The sequence below is a fragment of the Bipolaris victoriae genome (genome assembly GCF_000527765.1).
Source record: "Bipolaris victoriae FI3 unplaced genomic scaffold scaffold_0, whole genome shotgun sequence".
NCBI classification, from domain to species: Eukaryota; Fungi; Ascomycota; class Dothideomycetes; order Pleosporales; family Pleosporaceae; genus Bipolaris; species Bipolaris victoriae.
The window spans coordinates 144591-159840 of NW_014575392.1; the positions used below are offsets into that span (position 1 = coordinate 144591).

The 15250-nt window shown below is 48.4% G+C and overlaps 5 protein-coding genes across 5 annotated transcripts; 3 read left to right on the top strand and 2 right to left on the bottom strand.

Moving 5' to 3' along the window:
• Positions 1–1102: 1102 nt before the first annotated feature.
• On the bottom strand, positions 1103–5273 carry COCVIDRAFT_10909 (hypothetical protein; the record flags this gene model as incomplete). The annotated part of the gene is made up of 5 exons (XM_014706978.1): positions 1103–1580; positions 1680–4018; positions 4078–4094; positions 4152–4242; positions 4641–5273. The coding sequence occupies 5 exons, from the start codon at positions 5271–5273 to the stop codon at positions 1103–1105; spliced, it is 3558 nt and encodes a 1185-aa protein (XP_014562464.1).
• A 527-nt stretch (positions 5274–5800) lies between these two features.
• On the top strand, positions 5801–7345 carry COCVIDRAFT_21443 (hypothetical protein; the record flags this gene model as incomplete). Its single annotated transcript, XM_014707036.1, has 8 exons — positions 5801–5852; positions 5902–5951; positions 6002–6030; positions 6082–6251; positions 6298–6587; positions 6644–6928; positions 6981–7112; positions 7160–7345. The coding sequence occupies 8 exons, from the start codon at positions 5801–5803 to the stop codon at positions 7343–7345; spliced, it is 1194 nt and encodes a 397-aa protein (XP_014562522.1).
• A 981-nt stretch (positions 7346–8326) lies between these two features.
• COCVIDRAFT_83483 (hypothetical protein) lies at positions 8327–9947 on the top strand (the record flags this gene model as incomplete). Its single annotated transcript, XM_014707191.1, has 2 exons — positions 8327–9407; positions 9460–9947. The coding sequence occupies 2 exons, from the start codon at positions 8327–8329 to the stop codon at positions 9945–9947; spliced, it is 1569 nt and encodes a 522-aa protein (XP_014562677.1).
• Positions 9948–10014: 67 nt separating this feature from the next.
• Positions 10015–10710, bottom strand: COCVIDRAFT_83486 (hypothetical protein; the record flags this gene model as incomplete). Its single annotated transcript, XM_014707192.1, has 1 exon — positions 10015–10710. One exon carries the CDS (start codon positions 10708–10710, stop codon positions 10015–10017), a length of 696 nt encoding a protein of 231 aa, XP_014562678.1.
• A 2521-nt stretch (positions 10711–13231) lies between these two features.
• On the top strand, positions 13232–14706 carry COCVIDRAFT_83409 (glycoside hydrolase family 16 protein; the record flags this gene model as incomplete). The annotated part of the gene is made up of 3 exons (XM_014707193.1): positions 13232–13352; positions 13405–13860; positions 13919–14706. The coding sequence occupies 3 exons, from the start codon at positions 13232–13234 to the stop codon at positions 14704–14706; spliced, it is 1365 nt and encodes a 454-aa protein (XP_014562679.1).
• Between the last annotated feature and the right edge of the window lie 544 nt (positions 14707–15250).

Here is a 15250-nt window from a genome sequence, read left to right on the forward strand (position 1 = left end):
GGCGGGGCTCTAAATGATATCACTCTGGAGGGAAATCTTTTTTTTCTGTTCCCTTTTTCGGGATGGGGTTTTGCGAGGAAACTTGTGGGGGTAGGGTTGGGTGGATCAATCTTTGGGGAATATGGAAGGGGAATATGTGGGTGAGGCGTTCTTTTACTTGTTTTATCGTTTTGAAAACCTCTGTTCTTTGTATTTGTTTCGCACAGTCTTTTTTTTTAGTAGGGTTCATTTTTTGATACCAATGCATGGTGGATAGGGTGAGTACCCCTTGTTATCTATTGATTCTCTTTTTACCTCCTTTGTGGGGTAAATGTGTACTCCTCTTCCTACATCTCTCTCTCTCTCTCTCTCTCTTCCTCAATATTTTCTTTCTCTTGTCCAAGTGTACCGTCAATCTTCTATCCCCATTTCGGTTTTCCTATTCTCCGCCTTTTTTTCATGTTCGTGCGTATAGATGTCTCTTCTTTTGTATGCATCACCCTCTTGTTTTGATACGCTAGACTTCTTTAAGGGGGTTTTAAGGCGGCCGTTTTTTAAAGGTCAGAAAGGGGGAAGATTGAGGGTATGCATGTATGTGTATGTTGTACCCTTTGGGTTCGTTTTCTTGTTCTTCTTTTGGAGGCTTTTGGCTTTGCTATACAAAGATTGTGTAGGCTGAGTTGGGAGGAACTGTGGTTGTGATTGTTGTGTACATGTAGCATTCTTGTGTACCTTTATAGGCAATGGAGTGTATGTGCTGTATATATATATATATATATCTGTGCGTATGCGTGAGGCTTGCAAGTGAGTGGTGTTCGTGGAGTTATTATGAAGAGTTTTGGTGATGGTGCTGTAAGTGTATGCCCGTATGGGAAAACCTGCTACCGATGTTATTTAACACATTGATTGATATTTTGATATATGCGGTCTCCACTTCCTGCTCTTCTATGGTATGGGGTTGGTGTGATCAGAGAATGACGTTGATTGTTTTCTAGGACATGCAGGTGAAATAGAGAATGAAGATTTGAATTTTAGTAGCTATTGCTGTGAATTCTGGTGAAGTAGTGGAAGAGAAGGTTTGCGAATCAAGGAGAGCGACAGCGCATCCAGAAGCTGAATCTGTTCAAGGCCCTCTTTCGTCCTGTCTGGCCCCATTTGCTATCAGCAACTCCACAACTTCCGTGTAGCCAAACCACGAGGCTACTTGAAGTGCACTGCCGTATCTACCACCCTTTGCGTTCACATCAGCGCCTATCTCTATCAATAACTCCACGATATTCTTAACACCTCTACGGCAAGCTGCGTAGAGTGCAGTACCGTATTCACCACCCTTTGCGTTCACATCAGCGCCTCTTTCTAACAATAACTCTACGATATCTCCATAGTTCCTAAAACAAGCTAGCTGAAGCGCAGTGCCGTGATAACCACCCTTTCCGTTCACATCAGCGCCTCCTTCTAGCAATAACTCTACGATAAGCCTGTGACCCGCCCCACAAGCTGCCTGCAATGTCATAGGTTGGTGTCCCGGTATTGGTCCCATTTCAGCGCATTGGTCCAGAAGAAGCCTTATGAGTTCTCTATTGTTAGTGGCAGAAGCCAAGCTAAGAACTTGAATACAGCTCTTAGATGCTAAGTGAATGTTAGCCCCTCTCTGAACTAATTTTAGAGCAAGTGATCCATGGTTATTTTCAATTGCGTACATGAGGGGGGTATATCCACGCTGATCTGCAATTATGCCCTGGAAATGAGTATATCTATCCAGGATTTTGCTGTTAACAAGATCTAAGCGAATATCCAAGAGGAACATCGCAATGCTCTCAAACCCTTTTGATGAGGCTATGTGGATTTTGTTTCTACCGACCTCATCTCGTGCGTCAATATTGGCCCCTTTAAGGACAAGCATTTTGACGATTGGCTCATTCCCGATCGCCACTGCCTCATGCAGCGCTATGTCTAGTGAGGAAGGCACCAAGTCGTAGATAAGTTTTTGGTTGTCAAGTAATAACTTAACAACAGATTCGTAGCCCCGACTCGAAGCTTTAAGTAGTATTTGCTGAATATCAGAACGTGATGATTCAAGGTTGCATATTGGTAATTTAAGCAGTCGAGTAATGACCTGTTCGGGGCATATCTGTGTTGCGTTGAATAAGAAGCTTTTTCCCCGCACGTAAACAAAATTCCGATGACTGTCTCGAATGGAAGTAATCAATTCCGTATGATAATCAGACTGTTCACGGTTTGTATCTGTTTGGGGTGGTGCTGACTCAATTGCCGTCAAGAGAACTCGAATCGCTGCGTCGTTTCCAAGGGCAATTGCAGCGAACAAAGGGCAGCCATAGCGCTCTTCTGTGATATCTAGAACTTTACTGAGCGGAACGTGAGACTTGATGAGATTGGCGCAGTCTAGTTCGGCTAAAATATACGGCAGACTGACGGTATGCTGATGCTTACGAATTTTGAAGTTCTCCAGCAGATTATCCAGCAGAACCCAGGTTGCAAGCTGGAACTCGTCCAAAAATGTCGCCTGGGAAATGTGGTGATGTTCTGCCAAATTTGCATGGTAGAAGATGCTGTGGACAGCGTACTCAAGAAGTGGAAACTGCCTTTCCATTGAGAGACGTAGCTCTTTCGATGCCATTGAAGATTGTTCGTGGAGAAAATGGAGAATGTCCGGTGACTTATCTAGGACAACTTTGATGTAAACCCAGGAGCACAGTTTAAGCTTGTCGTGACTTTGGCCCAAGAAGTTGTGCTGATATTCGGGCCAGATTTTTGCTAGTCCATTCTCTTTGAGCAAGAAATCTCTGACCGATTCGTGTATGAATTGAATTTTTTGATTTTTGGAGGCAGTAATATCAGTAAGGCCTTTTGAAGAATCAAGTATGAACCTCTTGATTGAATCTTGATCAACTTCGTCGGGGTCCCATGCGGATACAGCACTAGGATCGATTCCAGAAAATATAGCGTAGTATAACTGCTCGGGACTGAGTGGCTGTTTTGCAAAGAGCACCCATTGAATACACAAGACTAATTGCTCCTTGTTATTTGAGTCTCGGGTGAGAATATCGCGAAATAGGTCGTGTAAGTCGCTGGGAATCTCGTGCAATTTTTGTTGGAGCCGATCCACACGGCCTTGATCTGATTCTTTGTTCAAAATGCCAACAACCAAAACGACCCACATGAAGATACCCGCTGCCTTCTCTCGAACATCGTCTCTGATCTTCTGTGCTTTTTTGCTCTTTCCAATTTTCAACTCAGTTCCAATGTAGTTGATAATGTCTTGATTGTGGCCTTCTTGCCCTTCTAACACCAATTCGAGTCCTTTGCGAATAGTGATATGAGGATAGTGCCTGCTAGAAAAGCAGGTAAAGAAGGGCAAATCCCTTTCTGTTGACAAGTCCCCAATGTGCTCGAAAAACTGGATCATGTCTCGAATCTCTCTTTCGTCACATTCGTCTAACGCGTCGATGAAACATATGACGGGAGCCTTCCCGAGCATCAGGATAGCCTCTTCGAGAAGCATCTTGAGCGATTCCATACTCCACTCGCGATTTTCATCGAAGTCTACTGTTGATGAATAAAGCAAGCTAAAGACGTTCTGCAACTTTGGAAATCTCGTAAGAAGCTGCAGTAACAATGACCGATAGGTTCCTGTTGTAGACTTCTCCATTGCCTTTCCCCGTGCATTGAAGAAGAAAGACAGTGTCGAGCTGCCTTGTACTTCTTTGGGCGCTCTTTCTAGAGCAAACTTCATGAGCGTGGATTTTCCTGCTCCAGCTTTCCCTTTGATCCACAGAAATCCGTGGTGCTCGCTTCTCTTCGCAACTTCAAGCCAATCTAGATAGGGCGCGCTTTGTAAAAGCCATTTGCATGTTTTCGTATGAGCCCTTTTGATCGTGTTTTTCCGTTCGTCAATCTGGTCGAATTCCAGAGACTTTAGAAGCTGTTGTTTCTGCTCGTCGCTCAATGCCCCGCGTGTTGGGTCTTCATTTTGCGGATGATGGAATCGAGCTTCTTTCAGTGGCTGTCGGGTTCGTTCCTGTACTGAATCAATCAGTTGAAATCCTATCGGATGGCAGTGGTTGTAAGTGTACATACATACAACGAGTCCCCGCCTGGAAATATTAGCTATGTGCACAAAGCACAACTGACTATAAGTGTCCCAGACTCACTCTTCGAGCTCAGGCACCTGAGCACCAAGGCCCTCGATTTTCCTACGTTTCGAAGACTCAAAAGCGGGGCTTGAAGATCGTGAGTCGCGTTCTGTCACAACGTTATTACGAGCTGTGAATGCGAAAAAAGAAAGGCTTTTGACACTAACTTCTCGTGTCGTTAATCACATCTTCTACCCTTGCGGTTCTCATCACATGAGCTGGTGGGATCCTTGAAAGAAGTTCTTTAGCATAGGCAGCTGCAGTTGCGGCGGCGTAACCATGCCATTGGTCGTTTTTATGCGAATCTGAATAGTCGCTGATGCCACGGATGACAAGGCAGGGGAAGCTGTTCATGAGACCGGCTGCCTCCATCTCGAAGCATAGAACACCACCGAGTTTTTGGCTAATCTTGTCCCTTTCAGCAGCGCTCTTCATCACTTGGTTGCCTGATGCGATGGTTCCGTGATGCACTACCACTTCTTCTCCTCTTCTGCGCTGGGACCGGACCACTTGTTTATCGGAACAACAATTCTCACAAGTTGGATCGTTTCCGTGATTGTAGGATGCATCGTACAGCACATCTGTACTGGATTCACACCGCCGCAAAGAAGGGATGTGCTGGGTTTTTGAGAGTATGCTGAGCAGCTTGCTCTCGCCGATCAAAGCGTCAGATTCTAGTGCGCCTGCTGCACTAAGCAAGATCTGGGGTGGTGAGTCCAAGCTTCCTGTTCTTATGATGTCTGTTGGTGTCGTCTTTCCCATATCGTATTGGACTACCCCTCCGAAGGTCTTTTGTGGTGCACTGACAACAACATCTCCAAGTCGAATATCTGCTTGCCCGCCTGGTACACCTCCACCGATGCCTACCATGAGTCCAAATCTGATTCCTTGGAATTTGGCTTGCATCCGTGTTGCCAACGTAGCTGCGGAATTCGTCCCAGTACGCCCCGGTAGGCAAGCGATAACAACATTGTGGCCGGCGATCGAACCCGTGAAATATATGTCATCCCACTTCTCGCCTGGTTCGGGATCGGGGGCATCATACTTTTCGTCTAGCATCGATCTTGCCGCTGCGGACTCGATGGGCAGTGCGCATACCCATCCTACAGTGTACTCTTCGCGGCGAGGCTGGCGTGGCATTTGCTTTCATTTCGTTCCGGAAATTCTCTTTAAAGATACATTGGTTTGCGAAAGTTACTAGTAGAGGATATTAATCATGGACGTGACTCTGTGACGAAGTAGTAGTGGGGAACAAACAACAATGCAAAGAGTTGAACACAGAAATCCAACAGACGCGGAACCCGTCGCAACAAGTATCCAGTATATTGCCCAGCCCACGGCTAATCTCTTGGCGAGCTGAAAGGCGCATTGCGCATAGCCAGGAGCGTGATGCAGAAGGCGACATGGCCACCGAGGCTGTGGTTGGTAGTAAGGATAGCTGCGCCATCAGCGCTAGCAGGCGAAGAAGACTACCGAGTCGTTCATTGGGCAGCCTCGCACACCATGGATGCGCATCCATAACTGACCGGTTTTCCCATGCATCTACCATCTTTTGCGCATTCGCTGGTATGGCGCTTCGTGGTGGCATAGCCCATCAGCTGGCCTTGGCATATTTATAACAGGTTGACTGGAGCAAGTGGCATTCTATCTTCATGTTCTCCGCAAGCATGTCAAACTCTCGTGGGCCTCCAATGAATACGATTGATTTAATGAGATTATGTGAGAGTGTTCCTTATACTTTATAAGAAATGAATTGACTGTTGCCTAGCCGCCGGATGCTGGAACTCACATACTGAACGATTGGATCACTGTCTCCGCGTATGATACTTCTTTTGCGCTCCTGTATACCACGCTAAACACTTGAATAGGATCAAGATGACCCCGAAAAACAGTATCTGTACTTTGTCGTTCTCCCAGAAAGTTACGATCGACATTGACCAGATCCCAGTTTTATACAGGACGATCCATTTTCCTACAGTGGCAGCGGAAAATTGCAGTCGGAGCTGATTCGATATTTTCAAATACCCCAGTATCTCCTGGCCGTCACATATAGGCGCTCCAATGGGTTCTTTGCTTTCAAGGAATCGCGAGGTCAAAATGGCCAGCGCGAATCATGCTGTGAGGGCAAGTTAAATTAGGCACCAACTCAACTGACTTCTCACAGACATGTGGTTCCGCGTAGAAATCAAGATCATTGATGACAGCAGCGGTATGCGCTATCACTGGCATGAGATGACATTTTGTTACCGGTGGGATTCGAAGAGCTGCTCCATTTTGTGCTTGGGAGTAGATGCTTCATTCAGAAGCTGTCTGCAAGAAAAGCTACAACAAATATGGCCTGATATACAAGGATCACAGCCTGGCTGCTTGCTTGTACCACTGATAGAGGTTCTTATTATAAAGTACGATCAATCGGTATGGTCGATGCGAGATATCGTGCGACAAGCCGAAAAGGTAAGCTACATTGTCTCTACGAATGTTACGCCTAGGGTTAACACAACATATCTTAGAATCGTACGCATTCAACTCGCGGCATAACCCAATCTGAATTGCTTTACGAAGCAACGAGACACGCCATCCACTCGTCAGAGACTCTTGAGGCGGCACTTAATACTCTAAGTAGCATCCAGCACGAAATCGCAAGCCAATCGATGCGATCACCGTCGATGCCGTGCGATGTACAAGATTTAGCTGAGTCGATCAACAAACGACTCGACTTCCAGGTTCGCATGCTTCGAAACCTTCACCTACGAGCCCAATCAAACAAAGAGAGGGTGCAAAATGAGAATGTATATGTAAGGCATGGATATTTCTTCTTTAAAAACGATGTTACTAACGTGTTGTCAGGCTTTCAACATGGCCACACAGCGTGACAGTCAGATCATGAAGGAACTCGGGGCAGCAGCAAAAGAAGACAGCGGTGCGATGAGAACTATCGCTGTAGTTACCATGTTCTTCCTGCCGCCGACATTTATTTCTGTGGGAGTTCTCAACGCCAATGGCAAATATTAGCTAACCATACATAGGCTGTTTTTAGCATGAGCTTTTTCAATTACACGCCGCCTCAAGATGACAAGGCAGGCAAGTGGTCAGTATCGGAGAGGTTCTGGGTTTATTGGGCATTTGCGATACCCCTAACAGCGTTGACTTTGGGGATTTGGGTCCTACGACAGAGATGGATGCAGTGGCGCTATTGGCTCAACTCCTTCTAATGGCATATGCTGTTTGTTCACGAATCCCCCACAGCACCTATAGATACTTTGATACCTCTCAGTATTCTTTATGCAGATGTCAGAAGTTTCGGCACTCGTATATACATATCTACCCTGGCAAGCCAGAGATCACCAGACGTTAATCTGCACTTCCAACAGCAAGCTTAGCATCCATCTATGCTCGAGCCGCATTGCAAAATAAGCTTTGCAAGGCGCGTAGCCAAGATCTCGCATCCGCAACCAATGCTAGCAAACTTTACTTCGTAATGCATGTCAGCGATCTACTGCGCTTACCGGGGGAATCCTCGTACGTATCTACAGACGCGAAGATGATGATTCAGATCTACACGGGATAGCTCTTCCTGCCGTTCACTGGCGAAAAATGACATGTTATTATTGGCAATTTCAACGGATGCTATTCGGCGTGTAAGATAGTTCTTACCCACCACCGCGACCTGTACCACCTTTTAACCAATGGGCTGGATACATAATTTCAGCCTGCGACCATACGTAGTCCTTGCATTTCGATTTCAAGGCATGTTGATTGTCAGTGCAGGGTGGAAGATGGAGGACCCTTTGCGGCTTTGCCCGGAAGATGGCGGGCGTCAGCGCAATTGTACTACTAGGGCTTATGTGAGAGTTCGTTTCCGATTCGGGAATTGAAATAGGAGTGAACTGAGGTTGCAGTCTTCCCTCTGCGATCTATATGTAAGGTGGAGTCGCCCTTTTTGCTTTTCTTAGACGATCGCTCTTTTGTCGCGGTGTTTGGAGATCTGCGCCGGGTCTGTGAGGATTCGATTCCACTCGTTATTTACTATCGGACGAATTGGTTCGCTTTGTTTAATTCTTTCACTCGTTTAGGAAACCTTATCGGAAAAAAAAATGCGGTCTTTGGCATCGACAGCGGCGCTCATGCTTGCGCTGGGGCAAGGGACAAATGCTTGGGGAGTACGCATGCAGACCAGGGCCCCTTTGGCCTACATGGGCCTTGATTTGGGCACTGGAAGTTCCAAATCCGTTAATTCACGAGACACTCAACCTCCACCAGTCGATGCGAGGACTGTCGAACTCCCTCTTAATCACTTTGGACCGGACGCAGGTACATTTCCCAACAGATACTGGGTCTATTCGGAAAAGTACAAACCAGGCGGTCCCGTTTTCATCTATGACACTGGTGAAAGCGATGCTGAGCCAGGCAGCGTATTCTTTCCAAGCGACCCACGTAGCTTCTTCCACCAGATTGTAGAAGAATTCAATGGCATCGGCATTGCCTGGGAACACCGAATGTATGGCAAGTCGGTACCCGCAGGATTTCACAACGATACGTCACTGGACCGCTTCAAATACTTAACTGTTGAACAGGCACTTGCGGATGTTGACGCTTTTGCGAAGCAGTTCAGCTTGCCTTATATCAATGCGACACTCTCTGCCGATCACACGCCGTGGGTTTTCATTGGCGCCTCGTACTCAGGAGGAAGAGCTGCTTGGGTGCGCAACAAATACCCAGATAGCATCTATGCATCCTGGGCCGCGTCACCTACCGTTGAGGGCATGGTCGATTTGAGTTCTTATTTCGATGCAATATGGGCTGGAATGAACTACTACGGCTTTGGGAACTGTAGTCAGGACATACACGCTGCGATCCAATATATAGACCACATCATGGACACGAACCCGCAAGCTACTGCCAAACTCAAAGAACAATTTCTCGGTGTTGGCAATGGTAACGCCTCGAATTCGGATTTCGTCTGGGCATTGGAGGATTTGTATAACGACTGGCAGAGATACGGCATGAACGGCCACAGTTTCTCCCTCCGGAAATTCTGTGATATGCTGGAGACGGATCCTAGGACAAACCGGACGGCACCAAAGGATGGCTGGGCACCGACCAAGGGTGTCAAATCGGTGGTGGACAAGTGGGCTGTCTACCGCGGGAATCTCAACGCTGCGGCCAATGCGCAATGCGCAAACAATGGGACAAGTTCAAACAATTGCTCGTCTGATGATCAGACGGTAGACCCTAACTATGTTTCCTGGAGGTGGCAGGCTTGCACTGAATGGGGTATGTCACAGCTGTCTCCTCGATATTCTTAGCTAGTACTGACCAAACACAGGGTACTTTCAATCCGCCAATATTGGGCCTCACCAGTTGGCTTCCAAGTATGTCAGTCTAAAGCTAGTGCACGATAGCTGTCATCAACTTTTCAACTACCCACCGCCTTCTGTATTCCCAGAGTGGCCCAAGGTGCAGGAATTCAACGAGGCCTTGGGAGGATGGTATATACGCCCTTCAAACACATACTGGTCAGGTGGAGAATTCGATCCTTGGCTTCCTACCGGTCCTCTATCTCAACAGCCCAACGCTCCAAAAATCGAGATTACGCAGGATATTCCCAAATGCGGAGTGAGTACTGGGAAAGATAAGGTGTTTGGTAAGGTGGTAAAAGGTGGGGTCCATGCGTCTGATTTCAACACACCGGGACTTGGTTTCACTATCGTCCCCGATTCAGTCACCAGCCGGGATCTTTTCAAAAAGGCTCTGAAAGAGTGGTTGCCCTGTTTCCGTCCAAAGAACAAAGTTGCAAGGTCATTCAAAGCATGAGCCCGAGTCGATGGGACACCTTCGTTCTTTTCTTAGCCCATCCATACAATGTGTAATTCATCAATGCCTAAAGCTTCGAAGCTTGAAGACTCATGGCTTTCTTGCTTTCCTGTTCCTTCACTCGAGTCTCCCAATCCCATACTTCACCAGTAAACCGATCCTTTTCCCAGCGCTCATATATCCTCCTCTTCTCTTCCGCACTTCCAGCACGGCACATTGCGCTCCAAACCTCCAACTGCTCTTTGAAACCAGGATTCGGATCGCAAATCGGCCTTCCCTCGCATAATTGCTCCAACGCCGCTTCAGGGGAGATGTTGTATTTCCAAATCAAGTACGCGCAGACAAGAGTGGCGGACCGTGACTTGCCCATTGCACAGTGCACGAATACGCCACCCCCGGACGCGACATTCCCCCCTTTTGAGGGTGAGATCTTAGCATCCGCGGCTTGAGGCTTGCCAGGAGTCAGCGGGGAAGAGGTTAGCGCCTCATCGATGTATTTGACACCACCCTCGAAAAACTGCAAGAGATTGGTGTTGGGATGATCCTCGGCATGGATATGGAAATGTCTCAGGTGCCGGAATTTCTCTTGGAGCAATGCGTCGTAGTCGATGACCGATAGTACGTGTGTTATGCCCGCTGCTTCGATGAGGTCGGTCTGGTACAAAGCGTATAAGCCGCCAATGTAGATACGACCGCAGCGGGGTACCAGGTCGACCCAGCCCATTCCAGTATAAGATGTGCTGCCGTGGAGGAGGTACGACATTCAGGATTGTGGTGTGGAGAGTCAACGCGTCGATCTTGGAGTTTGAATCTGGGGTGAGAGTCGTGGGTAGAGCAAGTTCAGGAAGGGATAAGCGCAGGCAAAGTACCGAGGCTGACTGGCGAGACATTTTGGGGTTGCCGAACAGGGGCCGGTATGGCCCCAGTGCGATGATTTTCACATACGGCGATTCATTGTGCATGGTTCGATGGCTCACATCTAATGAGTGGCAAGTGTACGTTGATGGAGGCTACTGTTGTGGCTATGAATGATACGGTCACGTGCTTTGAGCGAGAGTAGGACATGGGACATGTCGTCCATCGAAAGTTCGTATAGGTGTTCTCATTTTAATTGTCTTGATCTTGATATGTACTATGCGTCCCATTAAGACCAGCGCCGCCAAGGTAACCTATGTCATGTGACTATCAGCTTGCCGTGTGTAGACAGGCAGTGGGATATCCCTTTCTACTCAATGTATACTATCGTCAGGTTTCAGAATACACGAATGAATGTTTTAGGACTTCTCCTTTTTTAGATAGTCCATGAATCCAATACTTTGCGGATTAGTTCCTCAATTGGTGGCCGGTAAGCTCATTATGTAGCCAGGTATACCCATTGTCTTCTTCAGCCAAACAGCCACTTGCAACTCCTTCCGCTCATGTGTTACTATAACTTCTCGCACTCATTCCGCAGACAATTCATTGCAATGAAGTCACATATCGCATTGTTAAACCTACTTTGTCTTTCAGATAATTCTTCTTCATTTTCTTAGGTACCCAACTGCCAAAGCAAGACACAGATCAATGGCAGCACCAATTCCCACAGAAGTGTACTATTCTTTTTCATGTTTATCTGATCTCCCGCTACCAATAAACCAGGGTGGGATAGGCTTGGGTCAATGCCTCAACCCCGGTCAAGGAGAGCCACTGTATTCCCCGCAGTGGATTCTTGAGCCAAGTACATGGGGACTTGGTGGACTAAGTAAAATACTGTGATGAAAAGTAAGCCCAATCGAAATAAAGCCGCTGTTTGCAGTTAGCTACCTTTACTACCACGTACTTGGAAAGTTAGTCCTATATACTAAAGTGCTAAAAGCTTACATGCAGATTAATATACTACAAGAAGAAAGCCCGTCTAGTTGTACAATACTAGCTGGTAGTTGCATCGTATTGAGGGTGCGCTATTTGGGTGGGGTCAGTTTTAATCCGGGTATTTTGGTCCACCAAGAGCACGGGGATGAAGTGCGGGGAATACGCATTTAGTGTGGTGCTGGAAGCCCCAAATATGAATCCAGTCTTGGAGGATACTACAGTAGACTTGGTAGTATTCGAGTAGTGACATGGGCGCAACGATGAAAACATGGCCTAGGGGTAAGTAGCTAAGTCGTAGTGTATTGAGGCGGCTTCGTTTTTTGTAACAAGTGCGGCATGTGAGCCGATTGCTGTTTCTGTTTCGAAACTTTAGCGTGATTAGTGGCAATGTGTCAAATATGCCGAAGAGACGGCGTTGGGGTGCTTGCATGGCAGCGCTATTGCATGTATGCAAGGTTTGCTGGTCATGGGGTGGAGGATATATCACGCACACGCACGCGCTCCTCGGCTGAGCACGTGCTCGGTTTCGACCAAGATCCGGCCAAGAGACAGAAACTCAACACGCGAAAAAAAAACTGAAATGAGGTCTCACGATGGGCGCAACCGCACCCTGGGTTACTCGTAGTGACGTCGTCTAGAAGTCGAAGGCCTGGTCCTTCAAGCGTGATGGCAGGGATGCAGGTGGAGCGGGTCGGGTGGTTGCTGCAGGGTGTTCCAAACATAGGGCGTATCGATTGTGAAGGCGCTAGTGGTACTGTGGGCAGTCAGTATCTGCAGCGAGAGAACCAATGCAGGGCGGCAATGACACGGTAGCACGAAGACGTTGAAATCCGCCGGTATGTAACATGCCGTGTCCAAGGCAAGTCATCAGCGCAAAAGACGAAACGCGCCGCTCGCCATTGGCAGCATCGAGGGCCTGGGACGGGCTGCTGGCGTGGACGGCTGGGTCGCTAACACTCAAGGGATTCATCGGCCGACTCAAGCGGCTAGTCAGAGGCCGCAAGGGGCATGGCGCAATTCCATATTGATGCGCCACCTCGTACCCCAGAGTAACCCCTTCCTTCTTCAAGAGGAAGCTGGCCGCCCATTCATGCCCGTTCTCTACTCCTCTCCCCCCCTCGGGACCACTCTCGCTTTACCAACCCGCCGTTGTGCTTTCTTTCTTTTTTGCATCTGCCACCAACGCTCGCTACTCGAGACGGGGCCATAGGATAGTAGTCAGGGCACTAATTAATCGTCGTATTCCTCTCCACACCTTTTGCTCTCGGAACGGGCCTTCACGCGGATCGCCATCGTGCTTACGGTCGTCATCGCCAAAACCCTGGCAAAGCGTTCCCCGCGAACATTTGCGATAGCCTTTTGACCGCGGTCCGACTCCACTGCGCGTCAGCTTACCATTACCATATCGACAACTGCACAAGGGAATCGGAATCATGGTCCGAGCCGTCGTCTCTGCCGCAATTGCTGCTGCTGCGTTTGCAGGCTTCGCCAACGCAGCCGGTGCCAAATGCACAAAGGATAGCCATTGCCCAAAAGAAACGCCCTGCTGCTCGCGTGCGTGCTTCAATTCTACAAACTAAGCGATTGCATGCTAACAGCCATGCAGTCTATGGCGATTGCGGTGTCGGCGCTTTCTGCCTTGGTGGATGCGACCCGCTTATGTCGAATACCTTTGACTCTTGCGTCCCCGGCCCTGTATGCAAGCCCGGAACCTATTCGCTCGACAGCCTCAACGACGTTCAACGTATTGAAAATTACCTTGGCGATGCCTCCAAGATCAACTGGCAGTCGCAAGGCGACCCTACCCCATACACTGATCCTGCTACGGGCAGCAAGGCGACGCTCTTGACCATGGCTCAAGGATCAAGTGGAACACTGTTGGCATCTACCCACTATGTCTGGTACGGCAAGATCTGCTCAAAGGTCAGCAGTGCACAGGGCAAAGGTGTCGTGACTGCCTTCATTCTCATGTCGGACGTCAAAGATGAAATTGATTTTGAGTGGGTGGGTGCCGACATCAACAACGTCCAATCAAACTATTACTCCCAGGGCGTGACAGTCTGTGAGTTTTCCCCTTTGCCTTTTGTTCGACTTCGCAAAATGAAACTAACAAATACCAGACACCAATGGCAAAAACCTGACAGTCCCCAATGGCAACGCAGTCGAGAAGGAGCACAAGTACTGTATCGACTGGACAGAAGACACACTCACTTGGTCCGTCGATGACAAAGAATTGCGCAAGCTCGAACGCAGCGATACATGGAACAGCACTGCGGGCCGATTCGACTACCCGCAAACCCCTGCCCGCGTCATGCTCTCCCTCTGGCCCGCCGGTCTCCCCACCAATGCCAAAGGTACCGTTGATTGGGCAGGTGGTGAGATTGACTGGAACAGCCCATACATGGTCAACGGTTACTACGCAGCCCGCTTTTCCGAAGTCACAATCGAGTGCTACGACCCCCCGCCACAGGCGCAGATCAAGGGAAAGAAGACGTACAAGTACACGGATAAGGCCGGAACCAACAACACGGTTGCCATTACCGACGACGAGGTTATCCTGGGCTCCCTCATGGGTACTGGCGAGGACCCAGGCGAGGCGGTAAAGAGCGGGAGCAGCGCCCAACCATCGGCATCCGTGGCAATGGTACCCGGTGGCAACCCTGGAGGCGGCGCGGGACACGATGCTGGTGAGACGGTTGGCCCAACTGCACCAGGTGCCAACGCGCAGCCTACGGATGCGGCAGCGGGAAGCAGTGGCGGAAGCTCGTCTGGCGGAGGCGCCTTTGTCCAGGGTGGAAGTAGCACTGGTTCTACGGGTGCGGCGACAACGGTTCAACCAGGTCTCTCTCGTATGAGTGGCTCTGTGTGCGCCATTGTCATTGCTGTTTTGGGACTTTTGGTCTTGTAATTATTCCCTTCCCGTTTTGATACCTTTGTTTACTACCCCGGCATTTGATGTGCCATGCCAATCTCTCTTTTTTGCCAAGACATGGACATGCTTTTTTTTCTAAACCAATGCATGACCGTTTTTTGCTTGCTTCTTTTGGGTGACGCAAGAAGCTTGCAGCTGGTACCTGGCTAATGTCTTTTCTTTTTCTTTTCTGGTTTCACTCATTCCTTGGGCGCTTGAATACCCCCCTTGTTTCTCTCTGACTTTGCATATGAGGATAAAAGGGGCAATGGTTGGCGAGAAGGCAGGTGAATCAAGCCGCGGAGAATTGAATATTATACCAATTAGCAGAGACTTGTGTCACATCGTGTTCTCATTTTTGGTCAGCAAATACCCCATGCTCTTGTCTTTACTACTCTTCGTAATTTGTAATCTCTAATCTTGACATTTATTATGTCCTCGTCACCTTTGTTGATGCTGCGCTTTGCGAAGGAGGTCGTCAATCGGGTTTCCTGCTGAGTCAAAAAAACAATTGCGCGTGTGATTTCTCATGTTTGCTTCA